Source organism: Centruroides vittatus, unplaced genomic scaffold (assembly GCF_030686945.1).
Source record: "Centruroides vittatus isolate TY-2023 unplaced genomic scaffold, ASM3068694v2 contig_426, whole genome shotgun sequence".
Classification (NCBI taxonomy): Eukaryota; Metazoa; Arthropoda; class Arachnida; order Scorpiones; family Buthidae; genus Centruroides; species Centruroides vittatus.
Window position 1 is genome coordinate 988,557 of NW_027122232.1, and position 27,248 is coordinate 1,015,804.

Below are 27,248 nucleotides of genomic sequence, written 5' to 3' on the forward strand. Positions count from 1 at the left end.
ATATAAAAAATATTAATATTGTTCTTATGTTTAAAATCATTAAGATATAAAAAAAAAAAATGGATAAAAGTGGTATAACCATATAAATTTTTTATAACTTATTTGTAATTTTTAATCCAAAATGGTTGTGTATTATCCATGTTACTATCAGTCCACATTAACTTGAATATTAAGGTGTTAGATATGTGAATAAAACCTAAAAAACCATGTGGCGAGCCTGTTGGTGAGGTGCAAACCCATTACCAACTACCGGTGTTCAGTGGTTTTATCCATTTAGCTGTTAGTGGAAGTGATGAAGAGTTAAATCTTTTATGGGAGTCAGAAAACTTATTGACTCTTGACCCCTTATGTCATACTGACATTTAAAAAATTTTTAAATTGTTAAAAGCTGTTAATGCCATTATTTTTGACATTTTAATAATACAAAGTGCAGCCCATGTTGTTACTGCACTGTCTCCTACCCAAGTAAGTGTTTAACGATTATTTTCAGCTCTGCATTTAATCAAATCTCATTTGCACACTAACTTGAAAGAGGACGTAATGAAACTAGTCTTTATTGAGAACAAAACCAATTTTTTTAGTGACAATTTCTTTTATCTCTGTATTATTATCTTTGTGTATAGTATTAAATATTTATTATTAAATTTTAATTATTTTATATACATTAATATATTAAGTCCTTCAGTTTTTTTAAGGGTAAACATTATACGAGGGCTATTTTTTAAATAAGGTCCGTTTGTGAATGAAAGTGAGAATAATGCGCAATCACGGCAGTATGCATGCGCTTCTGCTTCGAGCAAGCTTGGCGCGCGTTTTGACACTATTTGCAGCCATATCGCCTGTCTGTATGCCAAGCTGTAGAAGTTTAAAATGTTTAAGAAAATCGAGTCTCCCGCCAACTGTGAGATATGATCTGTTATTCGATTCTTGAATGCAAGAAACTTGGCAGCAGCGGAAATTCACTGTCAGATTTGTGAAGTTTACGGTAATAATGCTATGAGTGACAGTAAAGTTCAAAAATGGGTAAGAATGTTCAAGGATGGGCGAGTTAATGTGCATGATGAGCCACGCCCTGGCCGACCTTCTCTGATTTCTGAAGATTTGATTCGTGATGTGGATAACAAAATTTGAGAGGACCGACAATTCACGATTTCAATGTTATCAATTGAATTTCCACAGATTTCAAGATCAGTTTTGTATACCATTGTTTCGGAGAAACTGAATTATCGAAAATTGTTTTCTCGGTGCATTCCAAGACTGCTTTCTGACGATCACAAAACAAAAAGATTAAACAGTGCTTTATCATTTTGACGCAATACGATCATCCACACAGTCCAGACCTTGCACCCAGTGATTTTCACTTGTTTCGATACTTAAAGGAGTTCCTTGGTGGTCAACATTTCAACGACGAAGAAGAAGTGAAAACTGCAGTCATGGATTGGGCTTCTTGACAGGCGGCAGATTTCTTTGAAGTCGGAATTCAAAAAATTGTTGAGTGGTATGACAAATGTTTAAACAAAATGAAAATTATGTAGAAAAGTAGATAAAAGTATGTAGAATATGGAAAAAAATATATTTTAACGATATTTACAGTATTTTTCTTCTTATTAAAAAACAGACCTTATTTAAAAAATAGCCTTCATATTATTAGATATGTATTATGTATGTCCTTTGGTATTATGCAATACCAAAGAAGAACAATTTTCAATTTTGGGCCTAAGTTAACATTTTGATATAAAATGGTTAAAACTTAAAAATATTGACTTTGAACATTGTTTTTTTTTTCTACTTTTTAAGTTTCATTATTTCATGTAAACCATTTAGAAATCATAAAGTGCTATTATACAATTAAAGTATTATGTTACTAATTTATATTACTATGTAAATTAATAAAAATTATAGTAAATAGTATTTATAATGAATTTTTTAAAATTCAAATTCAAATATTTTTAAATATTATATTTTTATCAAAAAACTTATTACTGCCAACTTTATTTCTATTAAACAAAATACTAACTTACTTGTAGTGCTTTAGTGAAAGGAATCATGAGTTGGAGTTGGGCATTGTGTATTTTTCCTCCAATTTCCCATCCCTGACTGGTGGGTCTTTGAACACAGATTCTACAATTTTTGTATGTGGTTGTCTGACAAGAATGCTTGCAACAAGCAGCAATTTCTGATAAGCACCATCAATACATGGGTGAAACTATAAAGTCTTCAACAAATTTCAATACAGTAAAATTTGTAGATCTGTGGTTTTGTTTTTGGAAATTGTAAAATGTATTTTTTACATACAAAACCAATGAAGGAGACTACATTAGACAAATGTCTGAATTAAACTTGTATCTATTTATTCAAACTTGTATCTACAAATTTTACTGTAATGAAATTTAATGTTAAACCATATTTAATGTTACTGAACATTATTATATAACGGGTGGGCAAGCAAGAGTTCAGTGGGAGCCGAAATGTAGGTTTTGCAAAATGCATGGTAGCCACAGTTCTGTACTGTCGTGGCGGATAGTATGGTAAGGCACGCGATTTTATTATATAATATAAATATAATATAAAACAAATATTGAATTTTTTAAATAAATATATTTTCACAAAATTATAAAAATAAAATTGTAAAAATAATAATAAAAAACAGAAATGAACACTTTCAGCAAGAGCTGCATGTAACTCAAAAAGAGCCGCATTTGCCCATGCCTGTTATATAAATATGGTTTATTGAAAGAAAAGCTATATAATTATCTTTGTGCTGAAGAAGTTTTTAAGTTGATCCTTTGAAAAACTTCTTAACTGAATTTTACTATATTTTATTTGATATTGATAGAATTATTTATTTAACTTTTCTAATTGTTTTATTTTAGTTATTAATTGCATGTAATTTTTGATAAATTATAGTATTATCTATTAAGATCAAAAATTTATATAACTTTTTAATGTAAAATAATCTAAATATTTTTTTAAATTGAGTTGTCATACAAATTGATCAGAATTGGAAACCCCAGATCTGATAATCATTATTAAATCTTTAAGTAAAGTATCAGCTCTGTTAGGATTTTATATAAGTAGTACTTTACATAATGAAATTAAAAAAAAAACAAACAGTTTATTTTAGATTTTTTATCTTATATGGATGATGATGAGTCTAACATTGATTAAAATATTTACGTATTAAAATGATGGATGACATGTCACATATTGTATTTACATATTGTGACTGAAGTATCTGCTATCATCCATACATAAATGAATATGCAGCAGAATTTTTATCACCTAACCTGTTCTCAATAAAATGTTATTTACACTTACATGCTAAGTTCAGTGTCATCAATTTGAATTAACTATTCATTTTAATGACTGACTTAGCAGAAAAAAGAAATAATAGCTTTAAATTATATTCTTAAGAAATCTTTAATGTTTATTTTCTTTGCTAATTTATTTTATTTAAGGACTTGTTAATCACAACATTACTCCAGATTAAAAATTTTTAATTATATTTATATAGATTTTTTGGATAAAAGTACATTTATATTTTAGTTTTAAAACTGTGGATAATAATCTGAAAAAGATAGTTTTGCTAGCATTATTGTGCTCTAAGATGTGTGTTTACAAAAGAGTTTCATATTCAAATATATTTTCATAAAGCATTAATCACTTGATATTTTGTTGTCTTATGAAAATACATTTCATAATGATAATTTGATGACTTACATGTAAATCACTTACTGTTCTAAAATTATCAATTGCTAATTTGAAATAATTCAATATATTATATTACTTTGGATTAATATTTTTTAAAATTTAATTATAGTGAGTAAAATAAGTAAAATTAACTGTCATCAAAAAGGTGTGTATTTAAGACTAACTTTTACAGAAGATAAGTCTGAAAAAAGTAGAAGTTTGTTTTCTCTGTTCATCTTTAAAAATATTTTTCTAAAAAAAATTTTTTCACTGATTTGTCATCTTTTTGCTATAAAGTAATTAATAAATTATGACATAAAAAAAATTTAAATTATTGATGAATTTATTTATAAATACTTCACTCTAAAGCCTTTAACTATTACTAGAAAATAATTTATTCGAAACAGTTTTTTCAACTAATGTTTGTTATTTTCAATTGGAGATCGTCTTCAGGTCTTGATTCTATATTCATTGACTGAATACTAAATAGAACAGTGAGGTTGTTTGAAAAATTTTAAATAGTTTTAAAAATTTTTGGGATATATAATATAGAAATAAAAAGTAACAATAACAATGTAATTTTATAAAGTATGCAATCAACATTTAAAGACCATATACCAAAACCAATAACTTTTTGTTATATTGACCCTACACTTCATGTTGTTATGTCATATTTGGCCGTGTGGTCATATAAGGATTGCCATGCATATGATTGCATAAATTTTAAAAAGGAAAAATAACTATGTCTCTTTTTTTTCAGATTTAAAAATTTCCAATGACTCTAGTATTTGATGGCATCAGCATGTTTTGATCTTTTGATGATGATGGCCTTGACAAGGAAGGTTTGTACCTCATTATCTGTTGTGTACATGGCTAAGGCAGTGTTTAGTTTCTTTATGTTGATATTGTGTTTGTGTTCAGCTTGTCTTATTTTGAGTGATCTTGTGGTGGAACCAATATATTTAAGTTCACAGCCAAATCTGGAATGTCATCTTTCAAAGGAACTTTATATACCTCCAGTACCCTAAGATGATAAGTTTTATCTTTTCTGTTCTTAAGGATCATAAGAAAGAAGATCATAAAGATAGAAGATACATGAAAAAATTGAAGAAAAAGCAAAAAATGGCTTAAGGACAACAGCATCAACCTATTAAAAGCTGATAATGTATCTGATTGATACATGTTATGAGCCTGTCAGGGAAGGGTATGTTGACAAACTTTATGCATATGTCACTAGATTTTCTTGCATAGCTTTAGTCAAAAAATTAAAATTGAGCAAGGCAATAGTCACTTCCCCTGACACACCTAAACTTTTCGTCTAGGTGAAAACACACAAACGGCAACACTATAGGACTCATTGTAGATAATCACCTACGCACCCCTTAGAAAATGCCATGCATAACATTTTTAAAGAATGCTTAAAAACTTAAAACTTTACCATCAATAACACACAGCAATTAATTATTGAGTTAAAAAAAATCCTCCAGTTATCTAATAACATACATATTACAGAGCTAGATTTTTTTGCCCTTTACCCTTCAATTAACCTCCAGCCATGCTTTTGTACTCTTAGAGATTTCTTATTATATGAACACAAAAAACCAACATTGCACAAAGACAGCATATGGGCTAGCTCTAGGATATGTTATTCATTGTTTTTCCAGTATAATTGTAACACATTTGTTAAACATAAAGGGTTGCCAATGAGTACTCCTTTATTGGGTGACCTCTGTAAGATGGTAATAAGTTTATTAGGTAGCACAGTTTTTTTCTATCAAAAATACACATATCTTTTGTATATGTGGATGATGATATTATTATTATATGCAGCCTTTAGGACCATAAACAAAAGGACTTTTACCCACTGTACAAATTATTCTGACACAATTAAAGAACTTGAACATCTTGAACAAATACCCACAGTTACCCCAAAAACTTAATCAGGAATTTTGCCATTACAATCCCCAACAACACTCACAACTTAGACCCTAAAGATAAAAACAGATATAATCAACATAGAAACACAAGCCATATCATTCTAAAATATAACCACAATATGCTACCACCATATAAAGAAATAGCAAACCTAAAAGAAACAAAATTAACTTTCAGATGCAATCCTAACATTTTTAACATCCTTAAGAACAGAAAAGATAGGACTAATAATCTTAGGGTACCAAGAGTATATAAATTTCCTTTGAAAGATGACAGATTTGGCTACAAACTTGAATATATTGGTTCCACCACAAGATCACTCAAAATAAGACTAGCTTGAACACAAACACAATATCAACATAAAGAAACTAAACACTGCCCTAGCCATGTACACAACAGATAATGAGGTACAAACCTTTCTTGTCAAGACCATCATCATCAAAAGATCAAAACATGCTGACTCCATCAAATACTAGAGGTGTTGGAAATTTTTAAATCTGAAAAAAAAGGGAGGGGGACATTGCATAAATTTTAAAAAGGAAAAATAACTATCGTATGCATGGCAATCCTTATATGACCACATGGCCAAATATGACATAACAACATGAAGTGTAAGGTCAATATAACAAAAAGTTATTGGTTTTGTTATATGGTCTTTAAATGTTGATTGCATACTTTATAAAATTACATAGTTATTGTTACTGTATTTTACGGACTATAAGACGCACTTTTTTCTTCGAAAAATTGCCTCCAAAATTCAGGTGCATCTTATAGTCCATAGCATCTTATAGGTATTTTTTTTAAAAATTGCTTAAAAATTAAGGTGCGTCTTATAGTCCGTAAAATACGGTACTTTTATTTCTATATTATATATCCCAAAAGTTTTTAAAATTATTTAAAATTTTTCAAAAAACCTCACTGTTCGATTTAGTATTCAGTCAATGAATACAGAATCAAGACCTGAAGACGATCTCCAATTGAAAATAACAAACATTAGTTGAAAAAAACTGTTTCAAATTAAAGCCCTAAATTATTTTCCAGTAACAGTTAGAGTGAAGTAATTACTATATCATCCCAGTCCAATAAGTGGTGTTTTATCTCTCTTAAATTTATTTATTTTTGTTTTCTTCAAATTTTATCTCATTACTTTTAATAATTTACTTTCAGTGCTATGAGAATTCTTTTAACAAAACTACCAAGACCTTGGATTGTTGATGAGAAGAAAGATGATGGATATACTGCATTACATTTAGCAGCTCTTAATAATCATGTTGAAGTTGCTGAGCTTCTAGTTCATCAAGTAAGTTTTAATAACATATACAATATGGTTATGTCTAAATTAGTTAAGTAATTAATAAGCTCTGGAAGCAAAGCCAGTTACACTACTCAAATATCATAACTGGCATCTGCATGGCTAGCAGGGATTGTAGATTTGAGTCTTGCTCCAAGCTTTCTTTCAGAATATTCTAAGTTTAAATTAAATTTTTAATTTGTTTCTAATTATTAAATTTGTGTTTAGATTGCACTTTAACCACTTTAATGATTACCTATAGACAAATTGCTTTATATATAAATTAATCTTGCTACAGCCCAATAAATAAATAATGGGAAAATCTGTTTGCCACAAGTATGTTTTATTTATAAAATATATAGGCTAAATATAGTGAAGCTACAAAATGTCTTCATTTTCTGTTGTTCACAATAGTTGCAACAGTCCAAAAACAGCTTCACTTATGAAAGCTTGAAGATGACCTTTTGTTCGAGGTTATCCATTCTGCATTTTTTGCAGAGGTGTAAAAATGTCCTCTGGTGAATCTGCCAATACCATCATTCACAATACAAATAAAATAAAAAATTTGGCCAAAAGTATTTACATAAAAGGTTATCTCCATAAGTGAAAATTGCTTTTGACTTTTGCTGGTATTGTGAATGATGAAAAATGAAGACATTTTACAGCGTCAATATATTTTACATTTTAATGCAAATACTGTCGGCTAAATTTTTAGCTTTAAAATTATTTAATTATACTGTTAAAAGTTTCAACAAATAAATTTAAAACTTTTATAATATATTCTTTTAATACCTAAGCGATTTATTTTAATTAATTTGATTGTGAATACAGTGTAACTCTTATTTTATTGAATACAGATGTAATAATGATGACTCACTGTTGTTATTGCATTCAGTAAATAAGGGAGAGAATTTTTCAGATACTGTTTTCAGATATTACCATGTTTAAAGGAAAAATTAAATTAAGTAGATAAACATTTACACATGTTGGGAACTAAGAAAATTGGATACTTTTATGTAGGAAAAAGAGTTTAATTCATAGTCATTCCATTTTACATACTTCTTGATTATTAATCATAAATGCTAATTTAAGATTTTGGTTTTATTCTTTAAAAGAATTTTATTAGTGAACAGTAAATACTGTGGAATATTTGTTGTGCATTCAATGTCGTTTAACTACCAAAGCACCTGGCATTACTCAGAGAATGTAATAAAGATTTTGTAACTAGATAAAATATTGTTATGACTAGATAATGGTATGGGCAATGTAAAATGCATATACAGTAGATACAGTCAATGATAACACCAGAAATCTTGTTGAATGTTATAACACTCTATATGAATGTTGTCTAGTAGAACTTTCAAGAATATGCATATATACAGGGTTGCCAGGAACACCTGACAGTTTTCAAAATTAGTGTCATTTCATGTGTGCTGGGTATCTCTGTAATAGTTAACCACCATTGCATTTCCTGTGCTTTACTGTTCAGTTGAGATGAATGCTGGTCTGTGCATTATCATATTGTGACAGTAGAGATATTTATAACAGATTTATAACATTATATTTATGACAGAGTCAATCACACCAACTCAATGCAGTTTCTGACTACAGTTTGGTAGACATGATGCACCTAGTCACAATATTTTGTTACTATGGGTGTCAAAATGTTATCAAGAAGGGAAGGACATAAACCTCAAGGCTGTTTTTGTTCAGTACACACACCAGAAAAAACAAATCATATGAGATACCAACCTCTGCAGTTTGTACAAATCTGTTCTGAAGCAAGAGCTCACTTTTGGTTTATCAGAGAACAGAATTTGCAGAATTTTGCACAAAGATCTGCATTCTGGAAATTCCAAGATACATGTTACAGCAAGTTACTGTATGTCATCTTTGGCAAGACAAAAGTGTCCACCATTGTAATTAATGCACTTAAGTAATATGATTTTTAAGTAGTGGTATTTTATACTAATTCTCCAATAAAAGAAGAATGTATCTTTGTTAAGAAATAAATGTTTACTTATTCCTACGAAATGTTACTTTATTTTAAAAGCAATCGGGTGTTTCTGGCAGACCCTGTATAATATAACCAAAACTTGAATGTTAGGCATACTTAAGTTTAAACTGTTGATTATAGTCTAAATAAAGTCTGAAAAATAGTTATTTATAATGTGGGTTTGAGGTACCTAGGAGCCATTGGATGAAATAAATGAAAGAAGGCCAAGTAATGACCAATTACACGTGCACGAATTTGGCGAAACAACAGTAATTTATTCTAACAGTACAATAACCGCGAGATGCTTCCTAACCCTCAAGTTTACACGATACACGACTTAAAACTAACGAAATTTACAATACTCTATATACATATATACATACACATTTTCCTTCTATACAATAATTGCATATATTAGCCTTCGACGAATCACGGTATTATGTTAAGTAAATGCAACACGATCTCGAGTTCCAAGCGTTCCTTTTCTTTACGTTAATTCACAAAACTAATAGTTCTTTCCGATACCTGAACGTAATTTACGTCACCAGAAGTACGTCCCTCGTTGATACTTCTCAATTACACTACGATGGAAACGGATTGTGCTTCCCGACTGAAAGTGGTCGCCCTTTCTAGACTCCTGTTCTCCCGGTCTAACTCCGACGTCCTTGCTGACCCTTCCTCGGCAACCTTCCTCGACGAATCCAAAAGCAGCCAAAAAGTGTCCTCAATCGTGAGAGTCCCTCAATTTATATTTCCCGCTCTCCGGAAGTCCGCTTCACTTATTGTCCCACTCTGGACCAATCAGAAAGCTTCTCACGTATCCTAAGGTGACATCATAAGAAAATTCCACGCGACACGGTACAAACCAAGAAAACCCGATACATACAAAAAGGAAACCGAGAAAATAATTAATAATAATAATAATAACAATAATACATAGTTGCGTAGCACTACATATCTCCCCCCCAAGCGACTCACTTCCCGTAGTGCAAACTACGGAAATCAATTTTGCGTTCACGTAGGTTATAAGGTTTCTTACGCACCTCAAGGTCAGTGCACTTCTGCACACCACTTGTGTCAACACCTTGCGTGTTAGTGACCACCCCACGTCTCCTCACCAACCGATCATCCAGGACTTCATCATCATCCTCCAGTACAATTCCTCTATCCTCCCTCTTTTTTTTCTTATTACAAATCGGATAGCCATAGCAAGGTTTTAGGCGATCGACATGGACAGTCTCCTGATCCTTCATATTGCAACCCTCCACACGATACGTAGTTGGGTTTATCACCTTGGTGATCCGAAAGGGTCCTTTATAATTATAAGAAAACTTATTCCCTTTAACACCTTTCTTTCTCACCCAAACCCTCTGCCCTTCCGAAAAACTTACTAATGTTCTCCCTTTGCTTCGATAATCCCTTCCTTTCTTGTTGTAATTTCGCGCATGGATACTCGCATTTTCCCGTAATGCACGGAGTTTCGTGACCAGGAATGCCCTACGCTCATCGGTAGACATATCATCAGGCAGGTATTCGATATTAGGGGTACGGGGATCAACACCATACAAGAGGAAGGCAGGTGACTCATTTATGGCAGTGTGGTGCGAATTGTTATAGGCAAAACATGCAGAAGGTATCATTTCATCCCATTCGACTCTCCCATCGTCAGAGGATTTAGTTATCATTTCGACTAACGATCTGTTCACCCGTTCGCACGTGCCATTCGCACAAGGTCGATAAGCGGTAGTAATGTTCCTCCTAATTCCTAACCACTTGCAACAGTCCGAGAATAAAGATGATAGAAAGTTGGTACCTCTATCGGAAATAATTACTTCTGGGGCACCGTACCTACAAACGATTTCATTAAATATTGTATTACTCACAGACCATGCAGTTTGGTCCTTCAAAGGGTGTGCTTCGACGAAACGAGTGAAAATATCTACTATTACAAGGATGAATCGGTTACCGCTGCTCGATGTGCGGATAGGTCCTACTATATCCACAGCAATCTTTTGGAAAGGTGCCTCAGCCGTCTCGTTTTCTTGGAAAGGAGCCTTTCCTTTGTGTACATTATGCCTCTGGCACCTTTCACACGTCTTAATGACACCTTCGACCTTCTCTCTCAAATTCCGAATATAATAGTGTTTCTCAATGTTAATTATAGTTTTTCGCACGCCCCAATGCCCCGACAGATTGTTTTCGTGAACAGCCTTAATCACTTCCCTAGCAAGATCCTCCCCTACGCATAATTGGCTAACATACTTGTCACGGGACTTCAAGAGGCTTCTTCTATACAGGCATTCGCTTATTACTACATACTGGTGCATATAGCTCCCAATATTTCTATTCCCGGGGCTTCTCAGTAAATCCCTTTTTATGGGGCCAAAAGTTTCATCGCGATCCTGTGATAAACCAATCTCGTATCTATTAGGGATTACAGCCCTTGTAGATTCAACATCGAAGTGATGAACCCCGTTAACGTTCCTCGAAAGGAAGTCCGCTACTTTATTGTCAACGCCTTTCACATGTTGGACTTCTATATGGTAGTCCATAATCTCCATTATCCAACGAGTCAGACGCTTGCTCCCATTTTGAATGTTGCTAAGGAACACAAGGGGTTTATGGTCAGAGAGTATTATCGTTTTTTGGCCTAGAATTAAAAATTTGAAGTGTCTTAAGGCTAAAACAATTGCTAGACATTCTTTCTCAATTGTGGAATAATTGATTTCTGCCCCTTGAAATCTCCTACTAAAATAGCCTATCGGAGCCAGTCCCTTTTCGTGCCGTTGTTCGAGCACCGCAGCTGCCGCGTTGTCAGATGCGTCAGTGTGCAAATAGAATGGTCTATCAAAATCCGGGTGAGCTAGAATTGGTGGGCTTGCTATTGCCTCTTTTAACTTTTCAAAACCTCTCTGACATTCTGGGCTCCATAAAAATCTCTTCCCTTTCTTGGTGAGTTCTGTTAATGGAGCAGCGATATCGGAAAACGACGGGATAAAATTCCGAAAAAAACCAACCACACCGAGAAAACTGCGGACCTCTTTTACACTACGAGGTGTTTCCACTTTCTTGATCGACTCAACATTGTTGGGATCAGGTCGCACACCCTCGCTATTAATAATATGTCCTAAATATCTCACCTCCTTTGCTAATATTTGGCATTTACTCGGATTTAATTTTAGGCCCTCATCCCTTAATGTACTAATTACTCGATCGACAAGCTCAAGATGATCCTCCAAACTTTGTGAAAATAATACAATATCATCTTGAAACACAAAGCAGCTATTTCCGACAAATTTTGCTAAGATCTTCGTCATAATGTATTGGAAAAACCTCCCACTATTCTTCCCACCCTGAGGCATCCTACAAAGTTGGTATTTTCCCCATGGTGTGGAGAACGCAAATATGTGTCTTACCTTGGGATCTAGAGGAATCTGGAAATACCCTGCTTTTAAGTCCAATACCGAGAAATATCTGTTCCCATTAAGTTGGGATAAGATGTCGTCTATTCGAGCCATCGGGAATATTTGGGGTTCTGTTATATCATTAATTTTTCGCAGGTCCAAAGTGATACGAATCTCACCAGAGCTTTTAGGAACAACATGTATAGGAGAGTTCCACTCCGATGAGCTCTCCTCACATATACCTGCTTTTATCAGCTCACTAACTTGCTTCTTAAGGCCAGGTAAGTAACTGTACGGAATTCGGTACTGTCTAACGTTGACCGGACGTTCCGACGTCAGGCTAACAGAGTGCATATGTCTGCTAGTGCCAGATAACTCGGCAATTTCGCTAGCAATAGCGTCCGGATACTTTCTCAAAATATTTATTATTTTCCTCTTAACCGGTTCATCTAGGTGATCCAATCTCCACACCTCTCTTTCTACCTCTGCCACCCCTACCTCACTATTTATATTAATACAAAATCTCCCTTCACGACCTTGCTTATCTGCCTTAACCACTGATTCGATCCCCACCAACAGCCCAGGGTGCTGGCAAATAATGTCCATCCCGATGATCATCTCGTAACCTGCCCTTTCAGGAAACCCAACACTTGGTGTTGTCGTGCATACCTTTTTCCCATCGTGGAAACAGCACTCGATTGCTACGGCCTCATCACTGTTTATGAGTGCTCCCGACATCCCACTAATACATGAATTGTTTGGGACCACCCAATTCCTATTTTCACGCCTGATATATTCAGTCAATTCATTCTTAATTACGGTCCTTTCTGCACCTGTATCTACTAGACCAGCAATTTCACGTCCTAGGATTACACCTCTTACAATCGGTAACCCCCGGTCTGACAAGTGGATCTTTCTGGTCAGTTCTAATTTAACTAACCGGTCATTCGCCTGACCTTTCAAATGACCTCTGACTAGTTTAAACCTCTTCTCTTGTTGCATTTTCTCGAAATATGGCCTATTTCACCACACGTGTAACAACGGCGCTCTTTTCCCCACCTCTCGCGGTTATTGTTCCCCTTCATGTGCTCGAGTAAAGATGCCATGGACTCGGTCAAACTCCTTATTTGAGTCTCCAACTCCTCTACACGCTTACCCAATTGTACTTCCCTTCTCTCCAACCCCCTTTCATGCTCAACATTTGCGCATACCTCACTTATCCCACCTCGTTTGTTGCAGGCCGATTCGATTTCCTCTTCTTCTTCGGCCTTTACTATCGCCTCATCCAAGGTGTCCGGCCGCCTCTGCATCACCTGCCTCCTAATCTCCGCTAGTAGTCCTTTTATAAAGCATTCCTTAACAGCATTGTCGCGAAGCGTCGCTAAATTAGAATTGCGCGTCACCGCTCGTGAAAACAACGACTTAATCCTAATCCCGTATTCGCAAACCCTCTCCCCTCTTCTCTGGGAGATCTTTAATACCTGATCAAACGGGTCCTGTTCTTTTTCTTTACGACCAAAGCACTTTATAAGAGCCCTCCTTATTTCATCATAGCTCATGACGCCCTGGTCCCTTAAATCGAAAAATAAAGACAAGGGCTCACCTTTTAGGCGGGCTTGAACTACGGTGACCTTCACAGTCTCATCCCAGCTTGCCAACGACGCGACGTTCTCGACGGTTTGGAAAAACCTACTCACATCTAAAATATCTCCGGGCAGGTTCGAAAAACATGGGATCATGCCCATAAATCCCGTTACAATAGGCACATTGCCCAATTCCCCTGCCCCTGAAGATCCGCTGGTAATTTGTTCATCCATAGTTTACCGAAACCTTTTGGTTTTACAATAATATAATTTACAATTCCAATGGCTATAATTACAGATATAAGCGGCAGTAGGATGAGGGGTTAATACAAGATGCACGTTTGGTCGGTCCTTTTACAACAAACAACCCGATCAATATCCTGTCGCGGACGCCAATGTTGATTATCCGATGGATCTAAGTCCACGGATGTAATAAGGATGTATGTTAAGGACTCAAGTAATGACCAATTACACGTGCACGAATTTGGCGAAACAACAGTAATTTATTCTAACAGTACAATAACCGCGAGATGCTTCCTAACCCTCAAGTTTACACGATACACGACTTAAAACTAACGAAATTTACAATACTCTATATACATATATACATACACATTTTCCTTCTATACAATAATTGCATATATTAGCCTTCGACGAATCACGGTATTATGTTAAGTAAATGCAACACGATCTCGAGTTCCAAGCGTTCCTTTTCTTTACGTTAATTCACAAAACTAATAGTTCTTTCCGATACCTGAACGTAATTTACGTCACCAGAAGTACGTCCCTCGTTGATACTTCTCAATTACACTACGATGGAAACGGATTGTGCTTCCCGACTGAAAGTGGTCGCCCTTTCTAGACTCCTGTTCTCCCGGTCTAACTCCGACGTCCTTGCTGACCCTTCCTCGGCAACCTTCCTCGACGAATCCAAAAGCAGCCAAAAAGTGTCCTCAATCGTGAGAGTCCCTCAATTTATATTTCCCGCTCTCCGGAAGTCCGCTTCACTTATTGTCCCACTCTGGACCAATCAGAAAGCTTCTCACGTATCCTAAGGTGACATCATAAGAAAATTCCACGCGACACGGTACAAACCAAGAAAACCCGATACATACAAAAAGGAAACCGAGAAAATAATTTAATAATGTTGATTATAGTCTAAATAAAGTCTGAAAAATAGTTATTTATAATGTGGGTTTGAGGTACCTAGGAGCCATTGGATGAAATAAATGAAAAAGGAAGCAGCCATGGACAGTTGAAAAGGAGTACAGTCAAACCTGTTTTTATGCGGTGGATAGGAACCGCATAAAAAACGCATAAAAAAATTGCACGAAACTTCACGAGTGGCTATAAAAAATAGTTTTCGCAACACAATTAAAAAAATATTTTTTTTTATGCGGTCAATAGGGACCGCATAAAAAAAGTCTCACATAGAAAATAACTCAAAACCATACGAAATAGAATTTATTGACAACAGATGTCAGCACTTGACTGCATCGGCTCGTCTATCGTCTGTTTTACATATTTTTGTCCAGGTGGTGTTTTGTTGACTTAAAAAATAAATTATTTCATTTTTTGCATATTCATGCAATAATATTGCTATAATAAGTTCATTTATGCTATAATAAGTTTATTTAGCTATAATAAGTCAACGTGAGACATGACAAATTGCACGAGACTAGTCGCCAACTATACCGCACAAAAAAAATCGCATAAAAAATTGCACAAATAAAAAATCGCACAAAAAAAACCGCATAAAAACAGGTTTGACTGTACATTCATTATAGTGGCAACAAAATCTAGTAATGATCATACTATAGCCTAAAAATTTAGATTGCTTAAAAGTTTTAATGCTATTTTTACAACTTCCTAAGACAAATTCAGTATCAACTAAAAATGAGGTTTTCATCTGTGCAAATTTCCAATAAAGGATATACTTCAATTGTTTGTAATTGCTAATTTGCACGAGTAATTGTTTGTAATGTTTCTATAATTGTGCCAACAGAGTTCGTACAATTATAGAAACATGTTACTATCATCATTTAGAAATCACAAGTGTCAGTGTATGCAAACTGTTCCATGTCAACTGTTCAAATTGCCACACTCAACCCTCTCCAATTTTGTTTAAATTTTACATTAGGATAGCTTAGGATCTTGAACCATAAAATCTGCAAAATATTAGATCTGGATGTTTTGTGGTTCCAGAGATAAGGGCTTTGATTTGGAGGTCATTCCATTCTTCTTCATGCATGCAGTATACAATAGTCAACTTTGTCTTCTTATTGTGCATCATTGGAACAAACATATGTTTTCAAATTTGGTGACTTAGGACAACTTTTCACTGTAAATTCATCTATGCTAGTTAGATTTTCCAACCTAACATTACTTTTTGACATAACTTGAAGGTAAAAATTGATTGTATACAACTAAAGTAATACTTCAACAACCAATAACTTAAAAACCACAGCAGTAAATGGAATGATATATTATATGTAGACTCTTGCCTAAACACACAATTTCTAGCAAAAATGTTCAAATGTTGAATTTGGGTGATTTGTTGGAAATTTTGTATTAAGGTGAGAGTCTATAACAATAACTTTTTAAGCAAACCTGCCTCTCACCTTAATACAAAATTTCCAGCAAAACACCCAAATTCAACTTGAACATTTTTGCTGGAAATTTTGTGTTAAGGTGAGAGACATGTTTGCTTAAAAAGTTATTGTTATAGACTATCTGTGCTGGTTTGTCCATTACTTATTCATGTGGGTGTCATCACTCACATAAAGATATCCCAATATTAATGGCTTGCAGAGATATGCTTACTATGTCCAGATCTGATTTGTCCCAATCTTGAAGAACAAACATCTCCAAATGAGTCATCTTGAGTTTTTTTTCTTTACCATTAGAAAGAGCATCTTACCTTTTCCTCTATCAGAATCCATGTTTCAATCTTTTTCACAGCCTTCCTAAGGGAAGAAAAATAACTTAAAAATGTGACATTTGGTTCAGTGAATCATTGCATATAGAACTGTGATTTGTAATGTGTGTTTATTATAGTATTCCTTGCATTGGATATATTTTATTAAGAAGAAGAAAACACAGATAATTTAAATTGCTGATTAGTTTTATAGGCAGGATACAGAAAGTTATCATTCTTATCCTTGGAATAATATATGCATCTAAGTCATTATGACATGACATCGTAACTTCAAACTAATGTGAGGGAATCTCTATGCATGCATTGGAACTGAGTGAATATCACTGATTAAAAAAGACCAGTGCAAACACAAAATCAAAAAATACAATTTGCAGTACTAGTTGCTTTTTAAGCCATTTTTCTTTTTGAAGAAAATTGTAATTATTAGGAAGGCTGGGACAAAAATTGGAAACATTGATTCTGACATAGGAAAAGATGCTTTTTCTGATTTAGGCATACCTTGATTAATGAAGAGGATGAGTTCCACAAAATTATTTTGTTAAGCAAAACTTTGTATTTAGAGGTAAAAATGCTATGGTCTTAATAGGATACATTCATACATAAAGAAAATGAAAGACTTTTTTGAAAAAACAGCTTTATTAAATAAAAAGTCAATATCACATTCCAAACAAATATAAAAATCACATTTTAAAATAGGAATGTAAAGTTGATTGTTTACATTTGTACTCTTTCATTTAACAATTGCCTGTATGGATTTATTAAAAGCAATGCTGATCAAACCCAACAATAACACTTAAAGCATGATCATTTTCAATGTCATTCAAACACCTTTTAAAATCTTTGCTAACACTTTTTTGATAGGAACATCTTTAATTTCATCTTTTTCCTTGGCTGTAGTGTTAACAAGTTTTTCTAAATCTTCCAGTGGAAAACCATTATCCTTTGCATTTAATGCGGAACCTTTCATCCTCATTTTTGAAACCTATTTGATTGAGCCATATGGATAAATTCATCTCTAGTTTATTGAATGTTGCTTTCTTTTTCTAGTACAACTTCTTTTTTTTATACTTCATTTATTGCAGTATACCATGCTGAAACACACCTTACGAAGTGTAAGTAACAACTAAATTACTCTGATGATATGTGAAATTGTTAAAACAAACATATCTAAAACTTGGAGTACATGATAAGTCACTGTTGTTAGACAAGCCTTCCAGGTGCTGACCTTGAAATTTTAATATTTTTACACTAAATGGGATTTGAAATTGTGGACTTTGTTATATCAAGGTTTTGTTACCAGAGGTAACATTAATTGAGATATGCCTGTAGTACTGATAAAGAAAAAATCCAAGATGACAATGATTAGAAATGTTAAGCAAAGATTTATTTTAGTAATGTCTTTTTACTTGAAGATTACTTAAGGTTGATTTTACATTAGTTAGGCATTATTTAGATGTTTCATTAAATGCTAGCTTAACTCTTAAGCATGTTTAACATGTAAGTACTTAGCAAAAACTTAAAAATTAAATTATCCTATATACATAAATTTTCCACAATGCTGTACTAGTTTCACTTGGTGTAATTGACAATTTTATGGATTTGGCTGGAATCTTGTCAAATTTGTAAAATTAGCGCACAAACTATCAATTACACAAATTTTTCCTATTTCACAAAATGACCAACATTTCCAAATTCAATGTAACTTATAACTTATAGAAAATATTTTGATAAAAATAGTAAATCTGATTCATTTTTAAATAACATGGATGAGGATTAAGTCTTTCACATCATTTATTTTGACTGCTTTATAAAGATGAAATGGCTGAAATTACTTCTTAGAGATCATATGTGATATGTTATTATCTTGTCACTTTCAATGATTATTATCTTGGCTCAGATTAAATAGCTTGTTATATCCAAATCTGCAATACAATGAGGGGTTACTGTATATCATGTTTTATTTTGTTCCCAAAATTTTAAAAGCTCTTGAGTCAATAAATTTTAAAATATCAATTACTATTGAATTTCTACTTGCAACTAAATACAACATTTATTTCCTATCATTGTCCTTATAATTACCACTGCAGGCAAAACATAAAATTTACATCTCCTTGTCAACAAGCTATCTTGCTTGTTCAGATTTTAGGTGGACAGATCAATTGTTTTTACAAGTATCCTCATTTACAAGTTTCTGTAAATTTGAAATTTCATATCCTTATGTGAATTGACCCCATTGCTGTATTATGTTAATTCACATAAGGGTGAAAACTTTCAAATTCTGGAAGGAAAATATTTCTTTATGTCTGAACAGAATTTTTTTTTTCTAATTTAAAAGAATTTTTACTGTTTGTAATTTAAACATATGATAGAACATCAAAACTTATGTTTATTTTTTAAATTTTCAATTACTGCTTTTATGATTTTTATTGAAAAATATTAAAAATTTATGTAATTTATAAGTAATTTATTATGAAAAACAGTATAATAAAATTGCAAGTGATGTTTTAAGTGCTATAGATATGTCTTTAAATGTCATTGTTTCTTTAATAATAACACTAAATGGACAATTGTGGTATTGATGTTTATGTAACTGTCATTTAATAAGATATAACCACTAATAAAATTCAGTATTTCGAAAACAAAGCTTATTTTATATCAGAAACACTCTGGTGAAAGAACAGAGAATAGAGATTCCACAGCATGTATAATCTGATTAATATATGCTCAGAATTTTTAGTACTTGGTTATATTGTGTAACTGAATATACCATGCTTTTTCTTTCTCCCCCGACAAGTTCAATATAACAAGGGCACAAATCAGCATAAAGTTATAAAAATAATTATATTAATTTGTGCTACCTATGAATCATTACATCATCAGCATTTGTATTTTTCAATACATGGTTATTGTATAAATCAATGAAAAGCTATGCAAACAAACAAATGACAAGAGTCCTGTGAAACTGATGATTGGCAGAAAAAATTGTTAATATTAGTAGTTAAAAGATTTTTTTTTCTGTACATATACTTCAATCTGTAAATGATTTACCACATTTTTGTACATGTAACTTATGATGGCATATTTCTAGAACAAAACTAAAATCCATAATAATTGCATTTTTCACCAGATGCTCGCCCTCTGTTGTTTAAAAACAAAGCTGTTCTATCTGGGTTATTTGAATCATTCTTGTATATTGTCAGCAGTAAAGACGAATAGCAATAGAAAAAGCAAAGCTTTCTGTTGCATTCCAAATTGCAATTTTAAAGCTTTACAGGAGCCTGATATAAGTTTTTGTCTATTCTCACATGAAAAACAGATGATTATTTGGAAATCGATCGGTTATATTTCAGCTTTTCTGAATTCTGAAAGAGTGAATTAGACTGTTAAGAATTGGCAGAAGCTTCCTGATTTTCCAGCTTTACCTGAACAAGTTATGCTGTCAATTTTAAAGGATTTTTTTCTTAAAATTTGAAATGCCAGTAATTTTGTGGGATACAGGGCCAGATTTAAGCATTTCTAGGCCCTAAATGGAACTATAAGGCCCCTTACCAACCCTTCACAATTTTAGAAGTCAATCAAAAAAAAAGAAAAGAATTAAATCAGACTATCTCTGATTTAATACGGATATTGGAAGAAAAAGACGTCGGGTTTCGCTAGTCTTCTGTTTTATAACTGAATTAAATTTTTATACCCATTCCATTAAAAATTTTTTTTTGATTAGTTTTATGGCCCACCAATGGCCAAGCAATTCTAACACTGTCAGGATGGGCTGGCCACATGGAGTTTTCTGGGTTTTTCCACATCTGTAAAGCCTGAATAGGGGGCAGTTATTCTTAAAAAGACCTCCTGGAAGGCATGCCTTCTAGGCAGATTGCCCAACTTCTGTGTTGCCATAACTTTACTAAGCAAGCAAACAAATAATTAGTTTAGTCTTTTTTAAAAAAATTAACATAATGAAATACTACACAAAATAAAAAGTAAAGTATATTTTGTTGGTTTGTAAAAAAAATTTTGTTACAAAATTTGACTTCAATTTTCTTTTTTATAGAAATGTTTGAGGCCCCTTGAAACTTGAGGCACTAAGCAACAGCTTACATAACATGTTTTTTAACACACAGGGCACAAATCTGTATAGAACGATCTTGCTCATTTGTTTCGATAACACATAATAACATGTCCTGCCAGCAATAATTGTTCTCTTTCTATAAAATTTCTTGATAAGCAGCTACAAGCAGCCTATATCATTATATCTGACAGTAATATATGATTAATTTTTCATTACTAGTTACAAACGACCCAGATAAAGTAGCCATTTTGTAAAACTGCAGCACCCTTTATAGTTCATAAAAATTGCAAATACCCACACTTTGGGAGCAGCCATTACTCCAAAAGAAGAAATTTATGATAGAAATTTAAAACTGGTGTATAACCTGCAATGAATGTGATAAAGCAGATTTTTCTTTATTTTTATAGAAATTATAAAGTAAGAATTATATCAAATGATAAAATTACACAAAGGCAACATTAAGAAAAAACTTTACTGTCAGTTAAACTGAAATAAAACTTTTAAATGGTATTGTCTTCATTTACAATAAAAATAAAATATTAATGAAAGCATGATAACCTATAAATGTCTGTGATTTAACAAAGAAAATGGCTTATTTCTATCTTACACAATTTGCCTTTAACCTTTAATTTAAATATTATCTTAATTTTAATAAATATTAACTGTACTGTACATTTTTTATTTTCATTGTAATAATATAACTCTAAAATTTAATATAAAATTATGTAAACTTAATTTTATTTTAATAATAATGTTCTATTAAAAATTATAGGGAAAATCTAATATGGATCTTCAAAATGTAAATCTTCAAACTCCTCTACATTTGGCTGTAGAACGTCAACACACTCAGATTGTTCGAGTAAGAGTTGCTTTTTAAGTTTTAATTGTAATTCTTATTTAATATTTTTAATATAAACTAATAATTTAAAAGATCATTTGAAAATTATTACAGAATTCATTTTTTATGAAAACAATAAAATCATAATATTTAGAAAAGAACAATATCTTAGAATGGCTGTTTTTGAAGAGCAAAAACATTAAGAATTTTCCTTATGTGAGAAATTTTAGAAACATAATGAACATTCATAGATAAAAATATTTTAAAAATACTAATAAACACAAAAAGAAGTTATTTTGGATATTTTCAGGAGCATACTTTTCTCAGATATTACACTAACATAAATGTAATTTCTGAGAAAAGCATTCTGTTCGAAATATTTTGTTTCAATAGACTAATACATAAGTGATCTGTTTTCTTGTAATAAATTTAATGATTAGAATACACAGAGAATATTCTAAATTATAAAATGGAATGCATAGAATATATAAATAGAATTTTTAGATTTGTATTTCTTCTAATGAATTAAAATTAAAAATTCTAGTTATATAAATTAAAATATTAATATAATATAATTTTATGCAAAAAAAAACAAAAAAAACCCATCAAAAATATATTCTGTAATTTTCTTAAAATATATTTAATTTTAAAATTTATTATCTGTATATTATTATTTATTCTTCGTGTTTTTCCATTAAGTAGAAAACAAAAATAAGTTCCATATACAGGTATATCTCAGTTACGTTGCTCTCGAGTTACGTCGTTCCCGATTACACGTCGTTTGTCAAAAAGTATATGGAAAAATAAAAATTAAGTTTAAGTCAGTTTATTCGACTTTAAATCCATCTGCCATAAACATTGAAGTCGTAATATCACTAGAAAAGCGTTGAAAGCACATAAAATCATATTAAAATATGTACATTTACAGTAAATGTTAATATAATCATCATAAATCTTAGGGAACGAACCATGAAAACATCTGTGTTTCTGTGTTGTCGTCTTATTTAGCGGTCTTTAAGTGCTCATTATTGGCGTTTAGTAACGACATAAGTCAAAACTACGACTTACGTCGTAACTACACAAGTAAATTCGACTTACGTCGCCTCTCCTGGAACCAATTACCAACGTAAGTCGAGGTATACCTGTAATACAAGACAGATTATTAAATAAATAAGATATTAGTAGTAACTGTTAAAAAAATAATATGCATACAAGGTTGAGACTAATAATATTGAAAGAATATACAGTAATACAGCTCTGTACTAATAGCCCTCCCTGCCAGGTGAAATTTGCATACATTGTTCAGTTTACAAAATGGCATTGCCCATATCAAACTGTACCAGAATTAAACAGCTAGCTGTTATTTGATTTTTGACTTTCGAAGGCATTACACTTACAAGTTAATGTATAGAATGTATGCAAAATATAGAGAGACTACATATATGCATATACATGTTATTACAAAAAGCTTGCAAGTAGATTCAAAAGTTCAAGAAAGGTCAAACAAACACAGCCTGTAGTGATATGGGACCTACTTGTTTTCCCTGAGAGTGATCTGTGTTATATATATAAATATGTATGCTACTCTATGGTATATGCTTTGTCAGATTTATATTTATATGTTGTTTTATTTATTGTTCTAAGAATGTAAAAGTTTAAAAGTTCAAAAAATTTAAAAGTGAAAAAAAAAAAATTTGGAATGAAAAATGCATAATGAGATTGAAATGTTGGGAAGTGAAAGGAGACGGTTAATTTTTGGAAAATTAAAGAAAAATATTTCAAATTTGTTTTCTTTGAAAGATCTTTGTTTAAAAAGGGACCTGTAGCAATATTGTATTCTCTACACAGCCCTAGCAGATTTTGTATACCATATTACTCACATATAAGATGAGGGTTTTATTCATTTTTCACTGCTTCAAAAACCTAGGTCATCCTATAGGCACGAGCAAAGGATTCTTTGTGTTTTTTGCAATAATTTTTGTGAATCGTGTATTTGCATTTTTTACTGGATGCTCACTCTCTAATGTTTAAAAACAAAAGTATTTTATCTGGGTTGTTTGAATTGTTCTTGTGTATTGTCAGGAGCAATAGGAAAAGCAAAGCTTTTGGATTGAATTCCAAATTGAAATTCCAAAATCACACGGGAGCCTAATATAAGTTTAATCCCTTCCCATTGAAAACAGATGATTATTTGGAAATCAGAATTCAGAGAAACTCATAAGTGTAATCGACAGAGAGTGGATTCGACTGCTAAGAATTGGCAAAAAAGGTTCCTATTGTCCAGCTTTACATGTAAAATCAACAATATAATTTGTTCAAGATTTTTCCTTAAAGTTTAAAATGCCAGTGATTTTTGTGGGACAGTGTGTACATTTATGTGTATTTGTTATTTTATTTATGATTAAATGAAATAAAGTTTGAATTGTATTAATAAATCTAATTTTCTTTATTGTGATCTTAAAGTCACACCTTGTCCTATATGTGAGATCGTCTTATACACGAGTAAATATGGTATGTACTGCCGATTGTTAGGAATAGATACATAGCCAAATGATTGCCTTAAATACTCAGGCTATAAATCCTCTAATTTTAATAATTAATACTAAGTAATATGCTACTAGAGGTAGACATTATGTGCCATCTCTTATAATTAATAATTAATATTCACTATAATGAATAATTATTTAGTATTAATTATTAAAATTAGCATATTTATTGCCCAGGTATTTAAGGCGATTATTTTTGGCTATATATATATATATATTCCTGATAAATCCAGGGATAGAGTTTCCAAGGTTCTGCAAATTTATAATCCATTACTGTTGGATTCATTAATAGGAAGAACATTGATACATTCCATTTAGCCTAGAAGTTCATCTTTAAGGAATAATAAAATTCAACTTAATTCTTCACTGTTTATTATATACTTTTATTTTATTATTGTTGGTTGTAACTTTTTGTTTTAATTTTTTGGTGTTATTTAATTATATATATTTTGTAAATACAGGGTTGTGTGTTCTAAAATTTGAATTTTATATTAGTTTAATCTTTAGAAACTGAAGATGGCCTTTTACATAACTGAAAATATTTGTTCAAATATAAAGCTTTACCTTCTCAAAGCTTGCTTTTTATAATTTATCTTGAATAATGCAGAATTTTTGTGAGGCTATCAGGAAAAAAGCTGGTAATTGACAAAATCTTTCATTGAATATTTACTCTGGAATGTTTTCTATAAAAACAAGCAACTATTTGTTGTGACATCGTCTCAATGCTGGGCTGCAATTTTTAATTTATTTTATTTAATTTCAGATGGAGAGCATAATATTTTAGTGTCTTGTCTCTGTACATCATACTTTTCCTGTTACAAAAGAGTCATGCTGGTCATCTATCTAACTCCTTTCAGAGAAAAATTTTTGATTGAAGTAATGTGACTTTTGGTGCAAACCAAAAGTTTGTATATAGTTAATCAGGGCCTCCTGCCCCTAAGCTTTCTATATCTCGTCCTGACTTTCATCTATCTAACTCTGTTCTTGAGATTAAGGAGGGACAGACGACAGTGGGAAGTTATAGGTCTACCAGTTTTTCAAATTATAGCCTAATAAGTAAAACAACCCCCCTCCAGAATTTTTAATACTAATGTTGTCTCTTGACAGCTGGGGAAATTGTTATGTTGAAAGAAGTAAGGTTGATATTTACCGTTTATAACAAATATCGACATTCAGTATTGTCAATAAAATTTCATATTTTATCAGTTTGGTGTATTAACATTCTAAAATTTAAAATACTAATATTCATATTGTGAGTATGTATCAGTTTCAGTTTGAACAGTTTTGTACCAATGTATTAAAGTGAATTATTAATTTCTTAGCTTTATTTACTCATTTCCATTTTTATTTAAGAATTATATGATTGCTGAAATAAATGTTTGAAAAAACTATGAAAAAAGTAATACTGTAAAAATAAGTGAGTAAAACTAGTTACATTTGTTATGGGTTTTTATTGGTAGTAATAAAGTAGCAAATAAACAAAAACATTTTTAATTTTTTTTTTCTTGTTTTTTGTATTAATGCTGTAATACTCAATTTGTGTAATTCTTAGTAATAGCAGGCACTTATGCTGTAAGTACTTTAAAATGCTGTGTAGTCTCCTGTCAGACATGAAATTCTTTGTATTGTTAATTTACAGGTGACACTGTTTGCTGTAAATAAGTTACTGCTGTTAACCTAGTGACTGTATATATAAAGATTTTAAGACAGGTCTTGAAATTTAAATTCAGTGCTTTTCAATAATTCATATTTCTTATTTGATCATTTTTGATGTTGATCAGAAATTTGGTTTATCACAGCCCTAACAAGTGTTCTCCTGATGTCCTGCTTAATTTCAGTGCTATTTTATATATGTAAATTAATATGTTGACTGCCAAATACAAGGTGAATCAGTTTGTGATCTGTTTACTGGGTGAGTTGTCCAGAAACAGATTGTAATCTATAAATTGTCTTTTTAAAATGCAGTCTTGCCTTTATTATTAGAAACAAATATATTTTTAGCAAATAACAATCTATTATATACATCCTCTGTCATCTAAAATAAGACTGAAAAATAAATTGTAAACAGATGAATTTCATTATTCAGTTAATCTTTAGTTCCAATTTTCTTTGTAGAGTTTGGCATTTTATCTTCAGTCAACACATCCAATGATTTTTCTCCCTGTGAATATTAATTTTTTATTGTTAGATTGGTTATTTAATGAAACAAATCTATTATATATAATGCCATTTTGTAGTTTTTCTTAGTGCTGAATGATAAGAAAGAACTTTACTTCATCAGTCTATGCCAGGCATTTTATGCATAATTAGAGAGTATAATTATAATTTTATGTGTACATCAAAATCTTATACTGCATGCCAAATATGAGATAGCTTGTATAGTGTGTGTGTGTGTGTCTTATATATATATTTCATAAACCTTAACATATCATTTATTCTTCAGCCAAACTCACAACCAATGTTATAAGTTGTGTATAATGTACAATGATATGCCTAACTGAGAATAGCATTGGGGAACATTTCATCCAATGATATGAAGGCAACTGATATGTTAAGATTTATGAAATTATATAAGATTATATATAAAATGATTTTTCCAATGCAGTTATAAATCCAATTACAAAGTAATAGGTTATATTTAAAAATAATTCCATTCATTCTTTTAAACTCATACATTTGAAAGAAAATTTTAAAATTATATGTTACCTTTATTTAGCTTTTAGTAAGAGAAGGATGTAACTTAAATATCCCAGATAAAGATGGTGATACACCACTTCATGAAGCTCTTCGTCATCATACATTATCGCAGCTTCGACAGCTACAAGATTTGCAAGAAGTTGGTAAGGTAGGAAGTGCAAATGAAGCTGGTCCTCTTTGTGGTACTACTGAGGTGAGAATTTTAGAAATTTAAGTATGTCATTATTTATTATTTTAATATAATAATATACATTTTAAACCTTT

General features: G+C 31.7%; 1 protein-coding gene across 1 annotated transcript in view; it reads left to right on the plus strand.

Moving 5' to 3' along the window:
* The window catches only part of mib1 (mind bomb 1), a 155,084-nt gene that overhangs the window by 116,002 nt on the left and 11,834 nt on the right, over positions 1-27,248 (plus strand). Inside the window, exons 13-15 of the mRNA XM_067272251.1 lie at positions 6,793-6,925; positions 21,676-21,762; positions 27,004-27,177. Coding sequence (XP_067128352.1) covers positions 6,793-6,925; positions 21,676-21,762; positions 27,004-27,177 — 394 coding nt within the window. The remainder of the gene's footprint in view (positions 1-6,792; positions 6,926-21,675; positions 21,763-27,003; positions 27,178-27,248) is intronic.